General features: G+C 46.3%; 1 protein-coding gene across 2 annotated transcripts in view; it reads left to right on the forward strand.

Annotated features, from left to right (window-relative positions):
• The first annotated feature begins 7,171 nt into the window (after positions 1 to 7,171).
• Positions 7,172 to 23,375, forward strand: part of TLL2 (tolloid like 2) — a 136,383-nt gene continuing 120,179 nt past the window's right edge. For both annotated transcript variants that reach the window (XM_043475679.1, XM_043475680.1), the window contains exon 1: positions 7,172 to 7,605. In XM_043475679.1, the coding sequence (XP_043331614.1) occupies positions 7,425 to 7,605 (181 nt within the window). In that variant the 5' untranslated portion in view covers positions 7,172 to 7,424. The remainder of the gene's footprint in view (positions 7,606 to 23,375) is intronic.

Genomic DNA, 23,375 nt, shown 5'->3' on the forward strand with positions numbered 1-23,375 from the left:
TTGTTTTGTGAAAATACATGTGTTTGCAATTTGAAGATATCTTTTCAAAAGACAGTATTACTGAACGCAGGGGGTTTTTTTATCATGCTTTTCTGATATAAGGGACCCATACTTTAAAATCCCCAATATTGCTTTCATCTAGATTATCCAGTGCAGTCACAAAATGAATGAGAAGCCCTTTGAATGAAATTGTGGCACAAAATCTGTTCAGGTCAGTGTACTATGTAAAGTGGGGATGGGTAAAAGTGGTTAGTGTACTAGAGGATGAGCAAATAAAGCTTACAGTTTTCTAAGAGAAGTAATTTTAATTTTGAATACATCTTTCTGGAACGGTCCATAATGTGAAGTTTTCCTAGAACCATTGAGTTTCTAGTTTAATAGTTTGCTATGCAAATGACCACCTAAAAACTATACTGTATATTGGTGTTTTTAGAAAGACTCAAAACATTTTAACCTTAATGTATTTAAACCTTAACATGAAGTTCATGCCACTCAGTTACATAAGGTGTTTTTATTACAAAATATGTTTCTGTAAATTAATAGACTCTGCATCCTTTAATATAGCATTAAAGACTATAAAGGGTGGCAAGTTTGATTTCTTACCACTTAAATACGACTGACATGAACAAACAGAAATTTGATCAAAAGCTGTCGGTAAATCGTCTTCTTCAAGTCAAAATATTAAGTGTAACCTGCTAGTTCCTTCATTTTCTGTTTTTTCTCACACCTGCCTTTAAGATCTAATAAGAAAACTAAAAGTTAGTACTTAATGGCTTATATTATATAACTTTTAAAATACATGTAAAATTCTTACAAGAACATAGAGTCTATCTGATATATTGTAAATTGGGTGGCAAGCTTCTATCTTTATAAAATGAAATTTGTTTCTCATGAATCTTTCAGGTAAGATACAGGGTTTTTAAAGAATGAGTGATTTAGCTGCATTCAGGTACACCAGTTCTTTTACTAAACTAATCTGTATTTGAAAATCTTTGGAATCTTCACTGAAAAATAATTTTGTAATATCCAAATATGTGAAGAACTATTAAAATGAGTATAAGTCACCTTGAAAAGTCCTTTAGAAAATAGGTATTGGTTTATGGCTTTGTAGAGGGGCTGGGTTTTGTGTGTGTGTGTGTGTGTGTGTCTTGAAGAAGATGTAATCCACAAATAGTTCCATAGCTTTCAGTTGTAGAATAGCAAAATATATTATTTAAGTTAATCAAAGGGTAGGATTTTTCCACTTCATAAATGCTATTTGTCTTTCATTTATTAACATTTGCTCAACTTAGCAACTGAAGTTTTGAATATTTTCACAAACTGGGGATTTGTATCTGTAAGCACGCTTCACCTGAAACTTAGCTACACTAGTGACATTGTTAATACGTATACTCTAGTACAAGAGTGGGCTTCCCTGATGGCTCCAACGATAAAGAGTCTGCCTACCACGCAGGAGACCTGGGTTTGATCCCTGGGTAGGGAAGATCCCCTGGAGGAGGACATGACCGCCCACTCCAGTATTTTTGCCTTGGAGAATCCCATGGACAGAGGAGCCTGGCAGTGCAAGAGTAGGATAAGGTGGAAATGTAGTGACTGGAAAGTTGGGAAAGCATCCATCATGTTGAGCTTCTGGATTGTATGGAGTTTGCCCATAAATTAAGCCCCATGCCCTTGGAATTAATTACATTGTGGTGATTTCTGAACATAGTGAATGGTATGCTTGAGTGTTTTCCATTGAGAGTGGATGGATCCCTTTATAAAGGTGGTTGCTGCAAACTCCAGTTCTTCCAAAAACCACTTTATTCAGGGTTATATATCCACAAATTGTATTCATTTTGATAAAGCTTTTGTTTCCTAAATGTTTACTGATCACCATATGCCAAATGTTTTGCAAATAAATATTAGTTGAAGATTTCCTAATTTTTTTTTTTTTACAAATGTAAAAAAAAGAAATAATGTATTAGTGCAGTTTGTTCAGGAAAGGCTACATATCGAAGGGCTTCTGTGTAGGAATTTTGAGAAAGAAAAGCCTGTTTGTAATCTATACACTGCAGTTTCATCTGGGTTTTAAGTGTGTCTTAGTGCTTAATTCTATTGATTTATTGGCACGTAATTAACAGGAGTAGTGACGAAAATACAAGTATTCATGAATGTTTTATATCTTCACAAAAATTACATAGTTATGAAGCTATATTTTAACAATATGTTAAGGAGATCAGAGAAGTGAAAATTTACCAAGACTGGAAGTGTGTATAGAAATAGACTAGATAGATTTAGAAGTAAGGTAGATCAGAAAGTTGACATATTGGTGCAGAAAGTTTATAAGATTTACATTCAGTTTGAGGAATAACCCTTGTTCTGTGAGCATTTTCTAAAAGCCACCTGATTTGACCTCTTTAGAGCTGTAGGCAGACTTGTGCAGACAAAGGAAAAATTAAGTTCTTGTTTCACTGTTACTAGGATATGGAAATAAGCTGTTGTGAAAAGTGTTCATCTTGAAGTATTGGTGAACAGGGCTAATAATTGATAAAGCAGGATTTTGTGTGCTTGCCCCAGTTCATCAGTTTAGGTCATTTGAAGGTTGTAAACATTAAAAGTAAGAGCTTAAGGGAAAGGAGGAAATAACATGGCATTCTATTTGAAGGACAACAGAGTATCTTTGGAAAAGCAGTCCCACTTGGGCTTTTTCAGCTGTGTCAGACTTGAACCTATAAATCCCCGGAGTATGGACAATTGGTGACAGAGTTGGAAGGAAACAGTTACTACTCAGTGATGACTTCCATTTTTGTACTCACCTGTGATTTGTGTAGGCCATGTTCCAACTGACTTTTTAGTAATAGAAATCCAGTGCAGTATATAATGTATCACGTTTGAAGTTCTAATCTAGTCTGTTAATCTAACCGAAGTTGAATTTTTTAAAAGTAATAAAAAGTCAAATGTTCTTCCCTCGGATGCTTTATTTCTTTCCTTTTTGAAACAGATGATCCAAGCATAAAGGATAACCCATTGTTATTGGCACGCATATGAAGAGATTACTAATAGCTTTCCACAATTAAAGAAAGCAGGGGTGAGCAAGCTTTCTGTGAAAAGCCCAATAGGAAGTATTTGAGGCTTTGAGAGCCGTGCAGCCTGTGTCACAACTGCTCTACCGTTGTAGCACAACAGCCATGGGAGACAGTACATCAGCTAATGAGCATGGCCCTGTTCCAATAAAACAGCAGAAACAGCCCGCAGGTCATAGTGTGCTGACCCCTGAAACAAAGGATTTAAAACTTGAGATTTGGGTATTTTCCCCAACTTCATACTTTGAGGGAAAAAATGTACAGAAAGTGGGAAGAATGGTATAGTGAATCAGATTTGTCTTTTTAAGAAATGATTTTTTCTCTCATTACCATTCTTTTGACTTTCTTTGTGTACAAACTCTTGACTCCAGCATTCAAACCCCTCTGTCCCTATCATTCTCCTGATTGAGAATATTTGGTATTTGTCTAGTACTACTGTTGCACAACAGTTTCACTTGCATCCTCTCACAACTATCCTGTGAAGCTGATAGCATAGGCAGCTACATTTTAAGAAACGAGAGCAGCTAGAGTTCCTTTTTAGCCCAGAAGTCATCAAAATTAGGTCCTATTGTTTTGACGGCTGTAACTGTAAAATGGGGACGTCACTTCTCCGGCTTATGGAAGAGATATTCATAGAGATCATGCTGGAAATGAGTGTTCTATAGCAATGGATGGGGTTGTTTTTATTGTACTACTAATATATCAAAAGTAGTGGCGAACTTCTCCAAGTCTATTTGTACTTTTTTTCATCTTGAGTTTTAACTAGTTATTTAAATTCTTGTTAGCCTCCTTGATTCTTTTCTCCCCCTGATTTTATTACCAGCCCCAGTTGACACCTTACTTGGAAATTCTTGTTAGCTGAATAGTTTAAATTGGTGCAAATTTGGGTACTTTAGCTCTCTTTAGTGGGCACTTTTGTCTGGTTGGAAAACTAGGAGTTTAATAGAGGAAACTGTTATACAACCAACTTCTGAATTTCACAGTGAGAGCTTTTAGTAAATAGCTAATCAACAGTTTTAACATTAGAATGGGAGGGAATAAATTTGTGTTGGGACACATGGAGTCAATGATAATGCAGTCTACAAATGTTTTTAAAGTTATCTTCAAGGTTTTGCATACTTAAGGTGGTAGGAGTTTCAAATTTTTTAAATGGAGGACATAGTTGTAGGGGGGGTTTTGACATAAGTCATTTAAACTGGCCCATGTCACAGTTCTTATGGCTCTGTGTAAGCCACTAAGATTGTGGGACCTAACCTTGGAGGTCAATGAAGGGAAGAGAGGGTCCAAAGAGGGTCCAGAGAGTAAGACAGGTCTGATACAGGTTAGAGACCCAGAAGGGATAGACAAATAGGTTAAGTGTCATAGGTGTGGTAGCTGCTGTAATGTTGGCATGAAGATGCAGCCTGTGTGGTCACGAAGTTGTGCCCGGCAAAGACATGGAGCAGCAAGGCCCTATTAGGATGAATGCAAGATGTTTAATGCAATGTGAGTAGCCATAATGGAGATGGCAAGAGCTCAAGGCTGGGATACACATGTAAGGACAGCCTGATGGTGGATGGAGGGCCTGATGTGCCTCCCTTAAACGGGCTTGGGTAGGGGTCTCAGCCACAGAAGGTTTTAAACGGCTGCTGAAAATCGTTAACAGTATGAAATATTTAAAAAACTCAAAAGTACTGTCTCAGTGGTCAGTTCGTGTAAACTAAGAAGTAAACCAGCAAATGAGAGTGCCCTCTTTACCCTGAAGGGGCTGCTCCCTGCCTTGGAGAAGGTGGTGTGGTACCCTGGAAAGGCATGAAGAGGAAGAAGGGACCTCTACTCTGCAGAGTAGTTATGGAGGATAAAACTTTGTAGGGGTGGAGGCGTTTGAGAGCAGCTGTAAGAGAGCTGTGGAACTCGGCATAGGGCATAGCAGCAAAGAGTTGGGTGGATGACAGACATCTGACTGAAAAGGGACAATTGTAGGGACTTGTGATCATGAGCTGTGGAGGAGGAAACCCACAAATAACTAATGGAACTGAGCTGAGTGGCTTTAGATCCCAGAGCCTTTTATTCCAAATCTATCTCTAGTTTTTTTCATGTAAATTAAAAAATACATTTATAAAATTATTTGAGCCCTAATTAGAGTTTAAAACATAAAAGTGAGTGAAATCAGAAAACATGAAGCTGAGAAAAATATTAACCATCACTTTCAATTGTTTCTAACTTTTCTGTATTATGACTCAAGTAGTTTGTTCATACTTGTTTGGTAGCCTCTAAGATAGCATTCAAACAGGGCATCTGACATAAAGCTGCAGTTTGCTCATCCCAGAGCATGATTGTCTTCAAAATGTTTGGGCAAAGAATGTTGGTGAGAAGCCTGGCAGCTACTCACGAGGTGGGGATTAGAGGCAATAAAAGCTCACAACCTCGGTGCTTGCACAAGAGGTCGCCTGTAATGTCTATTTTCCGGAGGAATTCCCTGCTAATGAGGCCAGTTGGCTGTTCGCCTAGTGCCATCTGGAGACCTGGAAGTGTCACAGAAGTTTGTTAGGCTTTTGAGATGTTGACTTTGTGGACTTGTCTACTGACAGGTGGTGACCTTCACTGGGTTAAATGCAGAGACCTATGGCGTTGGGTTTGACTCCTTCCAGTGTTCAGGCAGAAATGACGTTCAACTCCTTCCCATACCTATTTAATGGCCACTTGGTCTTCCCTGCCATTTGGTGGCATCCATTCCCCTCCCTCTCCCCACCTGCCCCAGATTACTCCCTCCCCTCTGTCAAGTTCTTCTTGCCCAATCTGGCTCCATCCTATATGTGCCCATTTGATGAAAGCTCAGCATGAAGCAGGGTCAACTTACATTTCTAAGGGCCAAGACAAAACACCCAGTAGTTAAACCTTTACTGGGTTGTAGGACTTGTTACCCTACTTATTAGATGATCATAATGCAAGAAATTCAGAATCCTGTGTAAAGCCCAGCTCTGGGCTCCCTGTCTGCTGTTTTGTCATTGGTGGCTGTGAAACCATGTGGAAATCACAAAGGAAATCTTGGTCCCTTTTTCTGCTTGCAGTTTAAATGGAAAAAAGATTCTACTGGGTGTGATGCTGACTACACATTGATGTATTTTACTTCTTAATGGGGCAATTTTGCTTTTGTAGAAAGGTCTTTGAAAAGCCTCGTGGTAATAGCGTTTTTATGTCTATAAATCAAATTGGCTCAGTCTAACAATTTTTACATTTAAGGTACAGCATAGGAGGGGGTTTCAAATATCTCTTGATTATTCTTACATTATTTGGGCATATGTTTTTAATTAGCAAAAAATTAACCAGACTTCAGAAATTGGTTGTTTTTATTCCATCAAGTTAATGGTGAGTGGCTTATTTAATAAAACATGCCTGTAATTTAACACAAATAGTAAGTACAGCTGTTCATTTGTCAATCTTTTCCCCTGTGTGAATCGTCTTGCACTGTTTTCCTAAAGGATAGGGTCACGTAGGGGGGAAATCCGTCATTTTAAATCATTATATTCTAACCACTCAATATCACCAGCCATACGTTAGGTTAGGTGGTTACTGCAGCAAGCGCCGGTCACGGCTGGACGAGGGAATGTGGAGAAAGCTGAGAGGATCGTAATCGTCGGGTCTTTTTTCCTGCGCCAAAAAAGACCCAAAGAGAAGATTCCCTTCATCCCTACAGGGAAATGATTCTCCAAAAGCACATAGCGAGCTGGTAATGGGGATCGCTCGCATTGGGTTTCTGGTCCGGCGCTCAGAGCTCTAGCCACTACCTCCTGTCTTCACCCACGTGTGCACCCGGGAGTTGTAAAGTGAATTTTGAGAATAAAGCAAGGCGGGAAGTCCAGCCTTGATCTTCAGGAGCAGCGTTGAAGGGAGGGTGGGCCAGAGGCGCTGTAACACCCAGAGAAGGGCGCCCTAGGCTCGGTGGGAGCTCGGCGGGCTCCGGGTCCTTGCCTTCAGCATCTGCACCTCACTCCCCTTCCTCCGAAGTTGCGGAGGTGCCGGGAAGAGGAGGGGCCTCGCCTCGGGCGCCCGAGTGATTGGCTGCCCGGGGCCCCTGGCGAGGGTTGTGCGGTCCAGCCCGGGTGGAGAGGGGCGGAGCGGCCACTGCTCCAACCACTGCCACAGTCGCAGCCGCCGCAGCCTCGGCCGCCGAGCAAGTAGCTCCGAGCAGCGGCTTCCTAGGCGCGCGGACGCGGACCGGGACGCCGCGCTCTGGGGGTTCCGCGCCTGAGCCATGCCCGGCAGCCGCGCGTAATCGCCGTGCCGGGTTGCCGCCGACCCGACTCTGTACGCGGTCCCTCGCCCGAGAGTCCTGCTTTCGGTGCACTCAGCTCCCTCGGTCTTGGCCGGCCGCTCGCAACCATGCCCCGTGTGACTGCGCTCGGGGCCCTTGTGCCATTGCTGCTGCCTCTCTTGCTACTGCTGCTGCCGCTGCCCCGCGACGCCGGGGGGCTCGGGGACGCCACCTGGGACTCCTCGGCGCTGGAAGGCGAGGAGAGCGCGGAGCAGCTGCTGGAGCATTACCATGACCCGTGCAAAGCCGGTAGGTGCCGCAGCCGGGGAAGTCCGGCAGAAGTTTGCCTTTGAAATGCAAACGAGGTAGTGGGCAAGCCAGCGCGGCAGTCTGTGGGGGCGGGTCACCCTTCCCCTCCGCTGAGATTCCCCGGACTCCCCGGGAAAACAATGCCCCAGAGGGACTGCTTAAATACCTCTCCGGCTGGGACGTCCTGGCCCCTGGTGTGCGGCGCGCACCGGGTGGCGGCCGCGGGAATGTTCCCAAAGTGTCCGAGGCCGAGAGGGCGCCCAGGGGCTGGGGCGGGCCCCCGGGTCGCCTGACAGCCAGGTGGTCACCACGGGCCACCGCCGGACGCGCTGAGCTGGAGCAGAGGGGCGGGAACCGGGCTGGGCGCGGCGTTCCCAGGCTCAGACGGAGTCTGAGCTCCGATTTCATGGCACTTGTAAGTTTCACGCAAAGTTTCCCAAGATTTTGGGAAGAGAGTTTAAAAAGCGAAAAGCTTCACAGCAGGCAAAAGGAAAGCGGTAGCCGATGGAGAATGAGCAGGACTCGAGTTGCTGCAGACTTCCGCGTAGCCTGCTCTGTGGTCGCGGCTGGGGGTCGTCCTGGGCGGGCAGAGATGGAAGCCGTCAGGTGCTCTAATCCGGACAGGAAGCCGCGCCCCAGGACGGGCGGGTCTTTCTGGCTCTAATCGCGGCCCGGGCGCTGCAGCTCCAGTTTCCCGCTAGGGGCTCGTGTGTCCCAAGGATAGCGGCTTCAGCCGCTGCAAAGCCCGAGCGCATGTTCCAAAGAAAGCCGTGGGTCTGGGGCAGTTCCCAGCTGGAACCGAGGGGTGCTCACACTCCCCAGAGAGGGTTGGTCTGAAGCCCGCCGAGCAGCTCCTGGCCCGGGGCCACGGGTAGAGGTGTTTATCTCTGGGCAGGGTCCGGCTGGTTCTGTGGGCGGCCGGCAGAGACGAGCGGACCAAAGGAAGCTCGCATCCTCCACGCGCAGAAGGGCAAGGTGCTTTACTTCTGTTGAATGAGGGCGTGCTGTGGGCCAGTGTGGGCCCCGTCCCCTCACTCCCTGGAGAGTCTCAGTCTCCCTCTAGTAGGCTGAGTTTTCTCTTCTGCACTGGGGACAGTAATTGTCGGAGGTCTCAGATAATTTATGGGGAAATTCTCTGCACATGGAATAATGATGAAGACACTGCTTGTGTTGTTGTTACTGCAGCCAGTGTAGTCTAGGCTCTGGGTTGGAGAGGTCAGAAGTCGGTGAAATCTGGGGCAGACCAGGGTACTCGGAGGCCAGAGAACCTGGGAGAGTGTAAGACTTGAGAATCTTGTGGAGGGTGCCGATCATACCAGGCTTGAGAGCCTGGTCTTACCCTGAAGGAAGATTTCTCCAGAATAACAGTCCATTGCTGGACCTTGTGGGATTTCTGAGTTGGAAGGAGGACAAAGAGTTGATCCCTGGGTAATTTGAGAGGACATCCACAGGTAGCATGTCCTGACAGGTTCTCCATTTCTCACTGGACCTAGGTCCCAACCAGGCTTGAAGAGCCTCTGGAGCAGTGAATGGTGGCCTTGCCTGAGAAGAAAGGCACTCAGGATGCAAAACTGGGAGGGGGGCTAAATGGAGTGGATCAGCCACCAGCCATCACCTGCACCTGTCAGATCCTGGATTTTACTGGATGTGAACCAGGGGCCTGTGGGAGGCGGTGTGGGCCTGGACTGGGGTAGCAGTCAGTGTGCTGGGGAAGGTATCGAGAGCCTCTAGGATGCTGAGTGCTGATCTGGGCTCTGTGAATCTGGGTGAAAGAGATACAGGTCTTGTCTGGGAGCTCTCCAGCTGCTGGTCTTGGCTTTGTGGAATAACACTAAGGCAGCTTGGGGCCTCATTTTTCTCCAATAATTTTAGAGAAATTGCTAGATAACCAGGGCATGCATGTTCTGCGACTCTTCCCAGATGGGATGGGATGGGCGGGCAGGGCTAGGAAAGTAGGTTTCAGCCAGCTTCCCGCATCCTCCACAGCCATCGTGTGTCCTCCCAACCCCCTGACCTCTCCCTCATCCATGCCAATGCTGAGAGTGTCCAGAAGAGGGCGATGGCAAGGGAGACATCAATAGGTTCAGGCTTCTGGAAATTCCCTGAGCAAGGCGACAGCCTTCTAAGGACAATAAGCAGTTCACCAAGGACTGGCATCTCAGCGAAAGGATGTGCCTCTCGGCTTGCGAAGAACACTGCCTTTGCTGGTTCTATATTCAAACCAAACCTTAAAGGGCAGCCTGTCCTCCTATCCCAGTCACATGCTAATCCCTGACTCCTCTTGGCCAGAGCCCCTTGCCTAGCACCTGCCTTGGGTCTTCAAATCTAAAACACCTCCCACTTGCCCTTCTTGAGCCAGGGGTCTCCATTCTGTGAAGGATGTAGAGTGCAGACAAAGAGTCTGGGGTCTGTTCCTAGCCTCTCAGGAGCTGTGTTCCTTGGCATGTTCCTTTCTGAGTCTTAGTTCCTCATCCACAGAGTGACACTGTTGGACTAGTTAGGGTGGCAGACTGCCAGGTCCAGGGAGCTGGCTCCCTTAGTCCACAGCAGCCCCCTTCACACCTCGCGAGCCCTTGAGTTTATGCCCCTGGCTCCTTCCTTCTGTGTGGTTCTATGACCTTTGCTTCCAGCTCAGGCTCTCAGAGGCTGACCAAACTGGTCAGTGTTCTGTCATTTACACTTTTACCATTTGCTCATTTTACTGTTTACTCTGTCATTTGCAAACTGTGTGACCTTGGGCAAGTCACTTGATTTCTCTGTGCCTTAGTTTCCTCGTTTGTGAATAAGGATGATTCCTAATAGGTTAGTGTGCTTAGGACAGTACCTGACTTATAGTTAAGTACTTGATAAACAGATTTCCTAGAAACTTGTTGAAAGAACATCTTCATGCTGATCTTTGGAGTAAGTTTTGAATTGTGAAACTTAAATTTACTAATAGACAATCTAATTGAGGAACTTCACTGGTGGTCCAGTGGTGAAGAATCCATCTTCCAATGCAGGAAACTCAGGTTCGATCCCTTGTCAGGGAACTAAGATCCCACATGCCTTAGGACACCTAAGCCCACGTGCCGCAACAAAGATTCCAGCTGCTGCAACTAAGACCTGATTCAGTTGAACAAATAAATAAATGTATTTTTTAAAACCAATCTATTTAATGCTATAAAAAGGAATGCTTTTGAATCATATGATCTTGAAATGAGACTGGACCTGAGAAGTGCTCCTGACCTGGGGCTGGTAAGATGCATGGGGCTTCCTGGGTGTGGTCTCTGTCTGGTGGCCCATGGGTCTGCTGTTTGCTTTTCATCTGACACTGTAAATGAGGTCAGGAGTTCAACTGAGTAAATTGCAAGACATCCTTTCAACCACCATGTCTCTGAGAACAACTTTTGCAAAATTTCTGAGAGCTTCTCCAGCCTGCTTGCCCTCACTCGTAATTCCTTAGCTGCATCCAGAGTGAGAGGCCTGGATCCTTATCCTGACCCTGCCTCTTACTCTTCGTACGGCCTGGAGCAAGTCCGTCACCTCTCTGTGCCTCAGTTTTCTCATCTGCAAAATGGGAATGGGGACGAAACTGCTTCTAGGGCAGACATAAGGCTAGTTGTAGCTGTATTTTTGAGAGGGCAGGGTCTTAGACAGGACTTGTCTGTAGATAGATTGTTTAGGAAGTGACCCCAAGCAGCAAGGAGAGGGAGCAGGGGCAAGTATGACCAGGAAAGAGGAAATCCAATGAAGGGAGAGGAATCCAGGTAACTGCCTTAAGTTAATAGGGTCGTGTTCCCACCTAGCCCTTCCATAAGGCCTCCCAGAATTATCTGCCCAGGAAACAGGAGGCTGGAACATTTATACAAAAGCTGCTGTTCTTCGTTGTTTGCTCCCTTTTCCAGCTTCTATCCCTGTGTTAAAAACCACCCGAACTCTGTAGTATTGAACAACTGCCATTTTACTGTGTAGGTGAGTCTGTGGATAAGGACTTTGGAAAGGGCACAGCAGAAATGATCTGCCTCTGCTCCACAGTGTCTGAGCCTCTGCTGGGTAGGCGTGCAGGCTGAGGGTGACTTGACAGCTGGGAGCTGGCATCATTGGAGGCTCACTGGTTCTCTCACATCTGGCAGCTGAGGCTGGCTATTGCCCAGGGCCTCAGTTGAACTGTTGGCCAGAACCTACAGGTGGCCTCTCTGTGTGGTCTGTCCATGTGGGCTGGTTAGGCTTCCTCACAGCATGGCAACTGGATTCTAGGTGCATGCATCCCAAGGAAACCAGATGGCAGCTGTATTTCCTCATGACCTTGCCTCGGGAGCTACGTAACATCTCTTCTGCCATGGTTACAAGCTCTCCCAGATTCAAGGGACATGAACATAGCCCACCTATCCAAGGGAGGAGTGTTAAAGTCACACTGTTAAAAGCATGTGGAGTGACTTCCCTGGTGGTCCAGTGGCTAAGACTCCATGCTCCCAATGCAGGGGGCCTGAGTTCAATCCCTGATTGGTGAACCACGATCCCACATACTGCAATTAAGCACATACTCCACAAATACTGAGCCCAGGTGTGCTCTAGAGCCTGCATGTAGCAACTAGAGAAGTTGGTGCACTGCAGAGAAGAACCCAACACAGCCGAAATAAACAAATAAATATGTAAAACACCTAAAAAAAAAAAAAAAGAGCATGTGGAATGGGGCGTGTTGTTGCCACCAGTTTGGGAGAATGTGACACTCCTTGAGGCATGAACTTCCCTGCCCCTGTGTGTGGTTGCCATGGGCTCTAGATTCAGAAAATGTTCTCAAGTAGAAAAGTGGGAAGCCATGCAGCGGATGCATGGAACTGAGGATCTGGGACTCAGGTCACCAGCAGTGTCTACCTAAGGCTGAAACAATATACAGATACCTTGTAAACTGTCAAGTGCTACATAGCCTTTTGGGTTTATAAAAGTGAAGTTGACAGCCAGCTTTACTTTTCAGTTGGTGGCTTAATAAATGCCAGGCCTTCACATATGATAAACATATATATTCCTCCATGAATGAATACAGTCAGCAGTCCCTCATGGCTAACAGCAGCAGAGCTGGGGTGAGGAGGCTGGCCTGGGAACTAGTTCATTTCCCAGGAGCAAGTTTGCAGGCCTTACTCACACTTTGAGACCTAACTTCTGCTGGAATTTGGGGCCCCACTCCATCTTGTCATTCTTTCCCAGAGACCGTGACCTTACAATCAGTTCCTCATTTTGGGGGTCACCAAGAGCCCTCTTTAAAATGGCCCTCTCCGGGGCAGCTCCTATCTGCAAGCCCTCATGTTATGACATGAGACTGGAGTGTCAGACTGTGTGAGGCCAGTGACGGTTGTCCGCCTCGGTCACTGCTGTAAGCCCAGTGCCCCGCAGCACATCGCGGGTACTTGTCAGTATTCTCTGATTGAGGGAAGGATGATTCTGCCTGGCCCTGTATGGATGGGGTCTGTGGCCGAAGGACCCTCCAAGCTTGCTGTCAGCTTGGAAAGGGAAGCAGAGCCAGCCAGGTAGGCAGCAGCCCCTCCTGGGAGAGCTCTAGGTAGAGAGTGGGGACGTGGAGTCTTGGGCAGCACTCCCAAGGTTTCCTTCCTTCACGGCAGGGGCAGGCACCCCAGATTCTTAAGCACAGATGTGAGGCTCCTGTGGTGCCTCCTAGAAGCCTGTCTCCCTGGCATAGCCTGTCCCTAGTGCGGGAGCCACCATCTCCCTGGCACCTAGTCTTTCCCTGGGGGGCCACACCCAGGTGAGGGCAGCTGGCAGTTTTACAACTTTGTTTTTATCCCTGTTGTCTCGGTGTCCTTGCTGATTCAGGCAGGTGCTGGTTTGATGGAGTCAAATTATTCCAGAGCTGCATGGAAATGAAATGTTGATCTTTCCCTCTTCTCCAGGCAGGAGCTGCATTTAGTCCACCCTGGTTTCCAATTTTTTACCCTCGAAGTGCCCCAGGGCAGGGCATGAGGTAGTTAAGAGCCTGGGCTTTGACAGTTGATGGACTGGGGTCCAAAATCTGCTGCCAGTGCAAGGGTTTGTGACCTTTAGAAAGTTACTTAACCTCTCTGAGCCTCAGTTTCCTCCCTTGAGAAGACTCCAGATATTCACTTCTCAGGGTTGCCAAGGATTTAGTGATACAATGTTTGCCTTGTGCTCAGCGCTGTTTCTGGACAAGGCAAGAGGTCAGTGATGGATATGTACGTCCCTAGAGCACAGAGCAGGTGCTCCCAAGTACTTACTGAACTTGTGGTGAAACACTCCAGAGAAATTTGAATTTTTGTGACACGTGAACAAGTGATTTCATGTATTAGAGTTATTTAGAGATTCTTAAGTTCAATTCTGATAATTATTGGCAAACAGCATCTCAAAAGTAAGTGAAAGGTGAATTTTAGGAAAAAGTTAAGGATGGGCCAAGGCAGAACTAGGGAAGGAAACACACTGTCTTGGCTTCTGCAGAGAGACATAGCTGCCCATGCTGAGGATTCAGCTAACCGAGCATGTAGAGAACAGGTGGCCTTCAGGTGCCCCACAGAGCCAAGAGGTCCCAGTCAGGGCCATGACTCAGGCTAGGGGGCAGCATCTGGGGGAGGGGAGGTCAGAAGGGGAAGGCATCAGCCCCTTTTGGGTGATGGTGTTCCGAGAGCTGAAAGATAGCAAGAACACCACCCCACTGACCTCCAGTCCAGGCCCCAGAGCAGACGAACAGCTGGAATAGTTTCCATTTTGCATCTGGAAACACACCCTCAGGCCGAGACCTTCTACCCGATGTTGGTGCTCCTTTGACTTATGATGCTGGCTCTGTAGGTGGAGCTCAACAGTGGAGGCAGAAAACTCCAAGAGGGTCCCCAACTCTGACGTCAGTGGGACCCGTGTTTCCATTTGTTTCCTGCCCGGTGATGCTGCAGTCAGCATCTTGCACCCTCTCCTGGGCGTGGCATGTGTGTGGGGAGTGTCCTTTATTCCTCTGTCCAGCACAGAGAGAGGAGAGGAGCCATCACAACAGCCTTCTGTCTGCAGGGTGCCTGGCACACCTACGGAGCTAAGTGCCAATCAGGCCTCAGCCATGTCCCGGGAGCTCCTGGGTGTGGCCTCCTCAGCGGGAAGATGCTCCCGGTGCAAGCCAAGTGCAGACGGGCAGCAGCCCTCCCACCCGGCAGCGCCTCCCGTCGGACCTGGACCTCCCCTTTCCACTGCTTCTCCTGCCACTCTCAGGGTTCTCCCCGGCCCGGGCTGTGGTTGTTTGAGCACCTGGCTCCTCGCCTGATGTTTGACCACCTAGCCTGTTGGTTTGGTACCCAAGCTTCGGAGTCAGGCTGACTTGTATTTCCCTTCTCAGCTTTGTCGCTTACTAGCCGTGAGAGCTTGAGCGAGTCTTGCAGCTGTAAAGCCTCGGTTTCCTCTTCTACATAATGCAGTTAATAGAAACTCCTATTTCACAGGCAGTTGTTGAATGAAAGGCACTTGATACTGTGCTTAGCAAATAGAAGCACTCAATATTTGTGAAATATTGCTATCATTTTGTGGCCTCCTAAATACCTGTCACGCGCATTAAATTGAATTACATGAACAGCATCACTTGCTATTCCTCTGAGAGCTCTGAGGAGTGAGCCGACTCTGGAGACAAATTGCCCGGGTTCAGATCCCAGCTCTCACACTAAATGACTGTGGGACCTTAAGCGAGCCGCTTAAGCTTTCTGGATCTCCATTTCTTCACCCATAAAGTGTGGTTACTAATATCTACCACAGAGAGTGATTATAAGGGTTAGATGAGTTAATATAGACAAAGCACTTAGAATAGTACTTGGAACATGGTAAACTGAATGTTTAATATTCAATAAATATTATTGTTTTTAGTATTATCATTCCATAGAAATCCAACAAGGTTTCAAAGAGCAGGAAACGACTGGAGCAGATGATGATTTTGGAGTTTTATGTTTCCTAGTGATGCTGATGGCAGCAGTTCTTCTGTATCCAGACCTTGCCCTAAAAACAAACCTTCCATGGCTCTCATTGGCTTCGTTGATGTTTGGCTGGGTTGGGGGGTAGTTCCTTGTGCTGCAAGCCAAACAGATGTCCAGGTCTCACTCTAGAAGCCAGCCCTTGACTGGAGATGTGTGATTGGTGTTAAATCTGAGCTTCCGTTCAGTCTGTGGTTCCTCCCAGCCACTCCTCTTTCGAAAAGCACTCCTCCAGGGTCCAAATAGCCAAGATGCAAGCAGGATTTGGGCCCACATTGCATTCGATGGCAGTGCACATCCTTCTGGCACACGTGGTCAAGCAATCTAAATAGAGGCTGTAACTCCATTGGTCTCCAAACCTTTGCCTTCTCACTCCTCACTATGTTCTTCAAGAGGAAGAATAATGGCATTACCCCCCACAGTGGTTACAGCATTGCCTTAGCATTGTTTATAAAGCTCTTTCCCTTCCATTCTCTCCACTGGTCTTTCAAATAGCCAGGAGATGATCCAGGCACTCACGAGAGGTGTTTCGAGATCTTATGATCCTGTGGGTATTGCATGATAGGTGACTGCCCAGGGGAGGCTGGACTAGGACCCACACAGGACACTGAACTTGTAATCTGTGAGACAGACACCTCAAACACCTGTTCTCCCTTTGAAACCCATGGTCTCGCCAACCCTGGAACAGCTTCCCTTCTCCTGGCTCCCCAACCCCCAATCAACAAGCATCTCTCACTGTTCATTCTGATGGTCATATTTTCCACTTGTTCCCCAGAGCACCATAACCCTCCACCTTCTCCCTACCCTCTTCTCTGTCCTTGGCTAGCAATCCAACATGACTAGCAAGGATGAGACAGTTCTGACCTTCAAAGTGTTCTTAGTCCCAAAGCAGAGGGAAGAATAAATGAATAACACAGGGTGTTGAAATGCATCTTTTATCCTCTCTGTTGCCCCATCCCTTTCCTACCAGTCCCAGATAAGTGCCTGGGTGTCAGGTCAGTTGAGGACAATGGGTCCAGCCACTCTCCCCTCCCCAGAAGGAGAGGACTTCGATGGCCCATGATTCCCAAAGAGGCTCTGGTTGAGTGGCAGCCTGGGTGGCAGAGCAGAGCAATGAAATATCCTGTATAAGAGACTACTTTTGGCATCAGGCAGCCCGTGGCCTAAAGCCTGCCTATGTCTTCATTGCTTGTGTGGCTTTGACTAAGTTTCTTAACCTCTCTGAGCTTCAGTTTCCTTATTGGGAAAATGATATGAAAACCCATCAACTAGATTTGTTTGCAGATTGAATGAGGTAGTGAACAAAAAGTGTTTAGCAAGTGGTCATTAATTGTTAGCTCTTCTCCTTGCTATTATGATTACACCTGTTATTGTTCCCCATTTAAGAATTTCCCTATAAGTGATAATCTCTCTGTGGCCTGTGCAGGCTTATCTCTCCCTCTGCAGAGAGTTCTCTTGGGATCCAGAGTGTGCAGCAAGTGATAATTTATTGCTCCACAGCTCACTTGCTCTCATCCATGAAGCAGGGAGTGGATAACAGATAAACCAAATGCATAGAAGCAGGTTTCTCGTGGTATCCTCTTAGCCCGCTCATAATACAGTTCTGCCTGGATGCAAACATAGCAACAGGAACTGAGCTTTCCTGCTGATTGGTTACAGACCTATCTGTGATCACGCCACCCTCTAACCACTTCTGTCAATTACCAATAAATATTCTCAAGCTCGCCTGGATGGGCACTTGAGTGTTGATGTTCAGCCCGCTCAGTCTTTGCCCGCTCCGCCAGCTGGGCCACTTATCTCGTGGCTCATCCTGCAATTTGCACTGAGCCTCCTCTCCTTCCTCCCACCTGGGTTACTGGCCTTGAGTCGATATGAGGCCTGCCTGAGCCAGTTTCCCACAGGAGCAGGCTACCTTCCTCCCTGACTTTATTATCGAATGCCTGGGTCAGTTCTCCTTCCGGCTGAGCCGGCACTGGTTCACCATCCTCTCCCCCGGGCTCACTCATGGCTTGCTGGGGTCTGGGCCCCATGGTGGCAGATCCAAGTGGCACCTGGTGGTGATGGCAGGTGCTTCAACCAGGAACTGGGCACCATCCTGGGTACAGGTCTCTCCCTCCTTCTCTCAGGCAGTCCAACCCAAGTCCTGCCAATTCTGTTTCCAAATGTCAGCCCATCCACTTCTCTCCCTCTTTACTGCCCCTGTTTGGTCTGAACCCCACCACCTCCCACGTGGGCTACTGTGATGGTACCTGCACCCATCTCCCTGCTGCCTCCTGGCCTCCCAGTCTGTTTAGGACCCTCAGTAAATGTGTCCTTTTCCCCTAGGGCCTTCCCAGGCCTGATCTCAATCAGGTCCCTTCTCTTAAATCTCTCATCACCTTTTTTCCCTTGTTCCACAGGTTTGACAATCAGTGACTAGGTATGGTCATTGGAGTGACTTTATCTGCTCAATGTCTGTCTCCATATCAGACAATGAACTTCAAGGGGCAGAAAATTAGACTCGTTTGGTTTCCCACTCACCAGTGCAGTGCTTGGCACATGATGAGTGCTCAACCAGTAATTGCCAAATGAAAAACTGAACAAATGAGATACCATAGAGATTTGGAAAAGGTAGCAGTTACTGTAAGACAATCAAGGAAGGCTTCCTGATAAGGGAGGTGATGAGCCCTGAGTTTGGCCTGAAAGGATGGATGGGACTTAAAAAAAAAGGGATTCAGGGGAAAGCATTTCAGGTAAAATAAATATTATGAGTCAAGACAAGGCAGCAGGAATGCTTTGAAGTTGTCTGGAGCTGTGGCATTACCTGGCTTACTCTGCTGAATACTAGTGACAAGGTTGAAAGAGGTTTGAAACAGTGAATGTCAAGCTGAGACATTTAAAGCATGCCCCTTAAGCAAGGGGGAGCTATTGATGTGTTTTGAGCAGATAACTGTTGTAAGGCAAGTGATATTTAGGATCTGTAGAAGCAGGAAATAGGAGGACCACCAGGAGTTCTAGGCTTGGGAGCATGGAGTCCAGACTTGGGCCTCAGGATTGGAAAGGAAGGGAAGATGGAGGAAAGATCATGGCTCTGTGTGTAGGACAGGTCCCAGGCTGAGTTCTGCCTCAAAGACTAGTGAAACATAAATGAGTTCATCCGGAGATGCTCAGCAAGTTTTGGGGTGCCCTTGAGATGGGCAGGAAAGGGAAATTATATTTCTTTAGCATAAAACAGTTTTCTTAATTATGCAGCAAATACACATCCACTGGAGAACATTTAGAAAATATAGAGAGAGCCAGCAAGAGTAAAAACTTCCGGCAATTCCATTGCCTAGGAGTCACTGTTGTTAATATTTGTTATATAGTCTCCCAAAGTTTTTCCATGCATGCTACCTATATTGTTTTGAATATATTGCTTGTATTTCACTTTCACTTAGTACCACGAACCTCTTCCCATGACAATAAAAATGCTTAGGTAATAAATGTACTTGTATAGCATCTATTTTCAGTTGTTTGGTATAGATGCGCCATATTTAATTTAATCAATCCCCTGTTGTTGGACATACAGATTTTTTTCCCCAGTCTTTTCTTTTGCTTTTGTAAGTAATCATGCTGGAGTTATCCTTATTGCCTGATTTATGTGTATGTTTTAAATTATTTTCTCAGAAAAAATTCTATCCATTGAATTGCTGGGTCAGAAGTATAGATCTTAGGGCTTCTGATTCTCATTTTCAAATTACCCTTCAAATTATATATATAAATATCTATTTTACTCTTTGTACTCTCATTAAGATTAACATTAACATTTTTGTATTCTAGTTTTTAAAGTCTTTGTAGGTTTGAAAAGAGAAAAATAATTTACCTTTTTTTCAATTTGCCTTTATGTTATAATTGTATTTCTTTTTCAAATAATTTTGAGACTTTGAATATATATTTTGGTTATTTGTATTTATTTTGCTGTGTGCATTTCCTATTTATGGACTTTTTCCCTCCTTATTTATGGACTTTCTTTTTTCTTTCTGTTTATGCTCATTTTTCTAATTAGATGGTCATTTTTAAAACATTTTGCAGGAACCATGAAAGATTAAGACTTCAACCTTTTATCTGTCATGTTTGTCACAAATAATTTTTGGAGAGATTTTTGAAAAGCTGAAAGATTATCCCATACCTTATCACTCACTTGCTCCATGGCGATGATTGCATGGCTCAGTCAGTTAAGATTAGGTGGAACTGCTAGTAATGAACCCATGTTAATTGGCTGTGGCCATCAGGGTCCAGTTGGGAGACTGAAACCACATCAGTAATTTCAGAAGTAATTCAAAAATTTAATATAAGGATTATTAACTAGCAAAAGGGGATGACTACTAAAAGAGGCAGAGAGAACTTTAAAGAAAACAGGGATGGTAGATATAGGGAGCAATTATTAGGGAAGGAATATATTTGAAAGAGGTCCCTCCGCCCCCGCAACCCTCCCAGGCTGTGACTTAATAGGAGAGGATGTGGCTGTGGCCCCCTGACAGTTGGAGAAGTGTGTTGAGATGCTGCAGGAAAAGGCTGACAAGTGGGGAATTGCCCTTTGGAGTTTGGTCAAAACTCTGAAGGTTGGGTGCCCGTGGGTCTCCCGAGCACTGCTGGTGACCACTCTGCAGGAGCAAGAAAGATGAGACCCCCAGAAGGAGGAAGTCCCCTTCTGTGTCCCTCTTGTGCCCTCTACTGACAAAACGTTTTCAGGGTTCGGATCTAGTACCACAAGGCACAAAACATGACAAACAAGGGTGGATTTAGAGCTGATAAGCAATGTATTGATAGCCAGACCACTGCCCTAAACAAGCCAGAAGTTGCTTTCTCACTTCAAAGCCGGGAGTTCTGTGATCTATGACCAGTATGGCAGTTCTGCTCCAGCAAGTCCCCCAGGGTCCAATCTGCTTCCAGCCTGCTCCTCCACTCTCCCTAGGCTGACACCCTTGTCTTCATGGTCCATGACAGTAGCCCAAGCTCAAACCATCACAAACACAGTCTGGAGTTGGAAGTCATGGAAAAGAAAAAGGACAAAGAATGCGACAGAAGGTTCCCAGGAGATGCCATCTGTTTTCGTCTCATTGGTTGAAAGTTAGTCACATGACCACAGATAGCTATATGCGATTCTGGGAAATATTTCTTCTGGAAGGCCTGGAACTGAGCATCAAAGGTTGTGTTATTTAGGGGAGAAGGGAGAAAACTGGTGGATGATAAACAGCCTCTGCTACAAGAGTCCACACTTGTTATACCTTTATGAAGAAAATTTAGGCAAAATCATGATATGCTTATGACCACTAGTGAACATTAACTAGACACACAAGGTGAGATCTTAGAGTAAAATCTTTTAGAATGTTTGAGTTGGAAATTACCATTGAAATTATTTATTCTGTTTTATGAGAACCCTTAAGGCCTAGAAGGGCAGTTATGTGTCCAAGGTCACATGGATAGCTCCTGGCATGCCTGGACGTGGACCCCAGGTCTCCTTTACTTTCCACCTAGTGTATCTTTCCACTCTCTGCACTGCTTAGGTTCTCCAGGGGGCCTTTGTCTTCAGAATGAGTCCTGCTTAATTGCACTGGTAACTTAATGCTCGACAAGAGATCATTCCACAGTGGAGATATCAGGGCTTATGAGATATGCCTGGCCCTGGAATCAGGCACATAAGATGCAAAATTAGAGTCCAGGAACCCTCTGGCTTTTAGAACCTAAGTGAAAGTGAAGTCATTCAGTGGTGTCTGACTCTTTGCGACCGCATGGACTATAGCCTACCAGGTTCCTCCGTCCATGGGATTTTCCAGGCAAGAATACTGGAGTGGGTTACCATTTCTTCTCCAGGAGATCTTCCCAACCCAGGGATTGAACCCGGGTCTCCCGCACTGTAGGCAGACACTTTACCGTCTGAGCCAATAAACTGTACCCTTTTCTCCATGACTTATTGGAGGCCATGTGAGCTTAGGCTATGGAACACAGCAGGTGTGAGACAGCAGTAAGTTCTTTGCTGCTGGAATTTAGCAGTGAGAAGTGTCATTTAGGCCAAAGTAGCCATTCACCTTACCAGTCAGAATGCCATCTTCGTATTTAGCTATGGAAATAATAGGAGGATTTTCTTAGAACAGGATATAAGATGGCAGCAGGAAACAGACTTTACCCCAGATGTTTCAAATGAAGAGATTTTCATGAAGGGGCTACTGTCAGAGGCAGGGTTAGGGAACAGAGAAGAGCACGAGGCAGCCAGAGACTACCAAGTCTCCCCTGGGGCTGAAGAAACGGGAAGTGAGCTGTTACAGGAGCTCCGGCTCCTGTGAAGGAGGGTAGGTGGCTGAGTCACTTGAAGTATAGTTGATTTCCAATATTGTGTTAATTTCACATATACAGCATAATGATTCAGGGTTGTTTTTTTTTTTTTTTTGCAGGTTATATTCCAGTATAGGTAGCTATAAGACAGTGGATATAATTCCTTATGCTATACAGTGTATCCTCCTTGCCTATCTATTTTATATATAGTAGTTTGAATCTGGCACCAAAGTAGGGAGAAAGCAGGGAAGAAATGCCTACAGCTCTCTCCCCTCTTCACTCTGATCAGCCAGGGTGTCCTCCTGATTGAATGCAACCAGAAGCCAGAGAGCAGGGAGGTGTAGAGGAAACAGTCCATAGGTTCTGCCTTCCTGGGCACAGAGCAGGGCAGAGAGGGTGGAAAGTAAGTATAAAAAGGATAGCTTGAGTCATAGCTCAGACCTTGCTGCAAGTATTCTTTTCTGTGGATGGAACTGTCTTTAGTATCTTTACAATATACATTTGTAAATGGCTGGGTGTGGCGCCTCCGATGACACTCCTTCTTCTAGGCCAGTGGCAGACATGACTAATTGATCACGGCTCCTTTTTCCCTGGGTCCAAGAAGTCACCTGTGGGCATGTGAGGGGCTTCTCAGGTGGTGCTAGTGGTAAAGAACCCACCTGCCAGTGCAGGAGACCTAAGTGACTGGGGTTCGATCCCTGTATTGGGAAGGTCCCCTGGAGGAGAAAGTGGCAACCCACTCCAGTATTCTTGCCTGGAGAATCCCATGGACAGAGGAGCCTGCTACACTATAGTCTATAGCGTTGCAAAGAGCCAGACACAGCTGAAGTGACAGCACTCACGCGCACGTGCAGAGACATGTGAGATGAAATAGATTTGGAGCTGTAAAACTTAACTAGCCTTGCTGCTGCTGCTGCTGCTAAGTCGCTTCAGTCGTGTTCGACTGTGCGACCCCATAGACAGCAGCCCACCAGGCTCCCCAGTCCCTGGGATTCTCAGGCAAGAACATTGGAGTGGGTTGCCATTTCCTTCTCCAATGCATGAAAATGAAAAGTGAAAGTGAAGTCGCTCAGTCGTGTCCGACTCTTAGCGACCCCATGGACTGAAGCCTGCAAGGCTCCTCCATCCATGGGATTTGCCAGGAAAGAGTAGGTTGGGTGGGTTGCCATTTCCTTCTCCAAACTGGCCTTGCAGATATGGCCTATCTGCTCCTGCCAGACTGGTAGAGAATCTTTTTCTCTGGAGAATTAGCTGAGCAGGTATTTCTTAAGCCAAGTGAGTCCTGCTTGGAACATGGATCTGAAGTACATTGGTGCAAACTTACTGTAATATAGATGAAGAGGCAAGACAGAAGGTAATGTCTGTCTTGAGCAAGGTAGCCTCTTGGCTCCTCTGGAAAGTAGGATGATGCCAACCAAGGTAGAAAGCAAAACTGGGTGTTCTCTTGAGATGGGATCAGCTTTCGGAGCTGAGTTGCTCTGTGGTACCCATCTGTTTGTGGTGCTCTCCTAGGTCCTGATTGACCTTAAAAAG

Source organism: Cervus canadensis, chromosome 8 (assembly GCF_019320065.1).
Source record: "Cervus canadensis isolate Bull #8, Minnesota chromosome 8, ASM1932006v1, whole genome shotgun sequence".
Taxonomy (NCBI): Eukaryota; Metazoa; Chordata; class Mammalia; order Artiodactyla; family Cervidae; genus Cervus; species Cervus canadensis.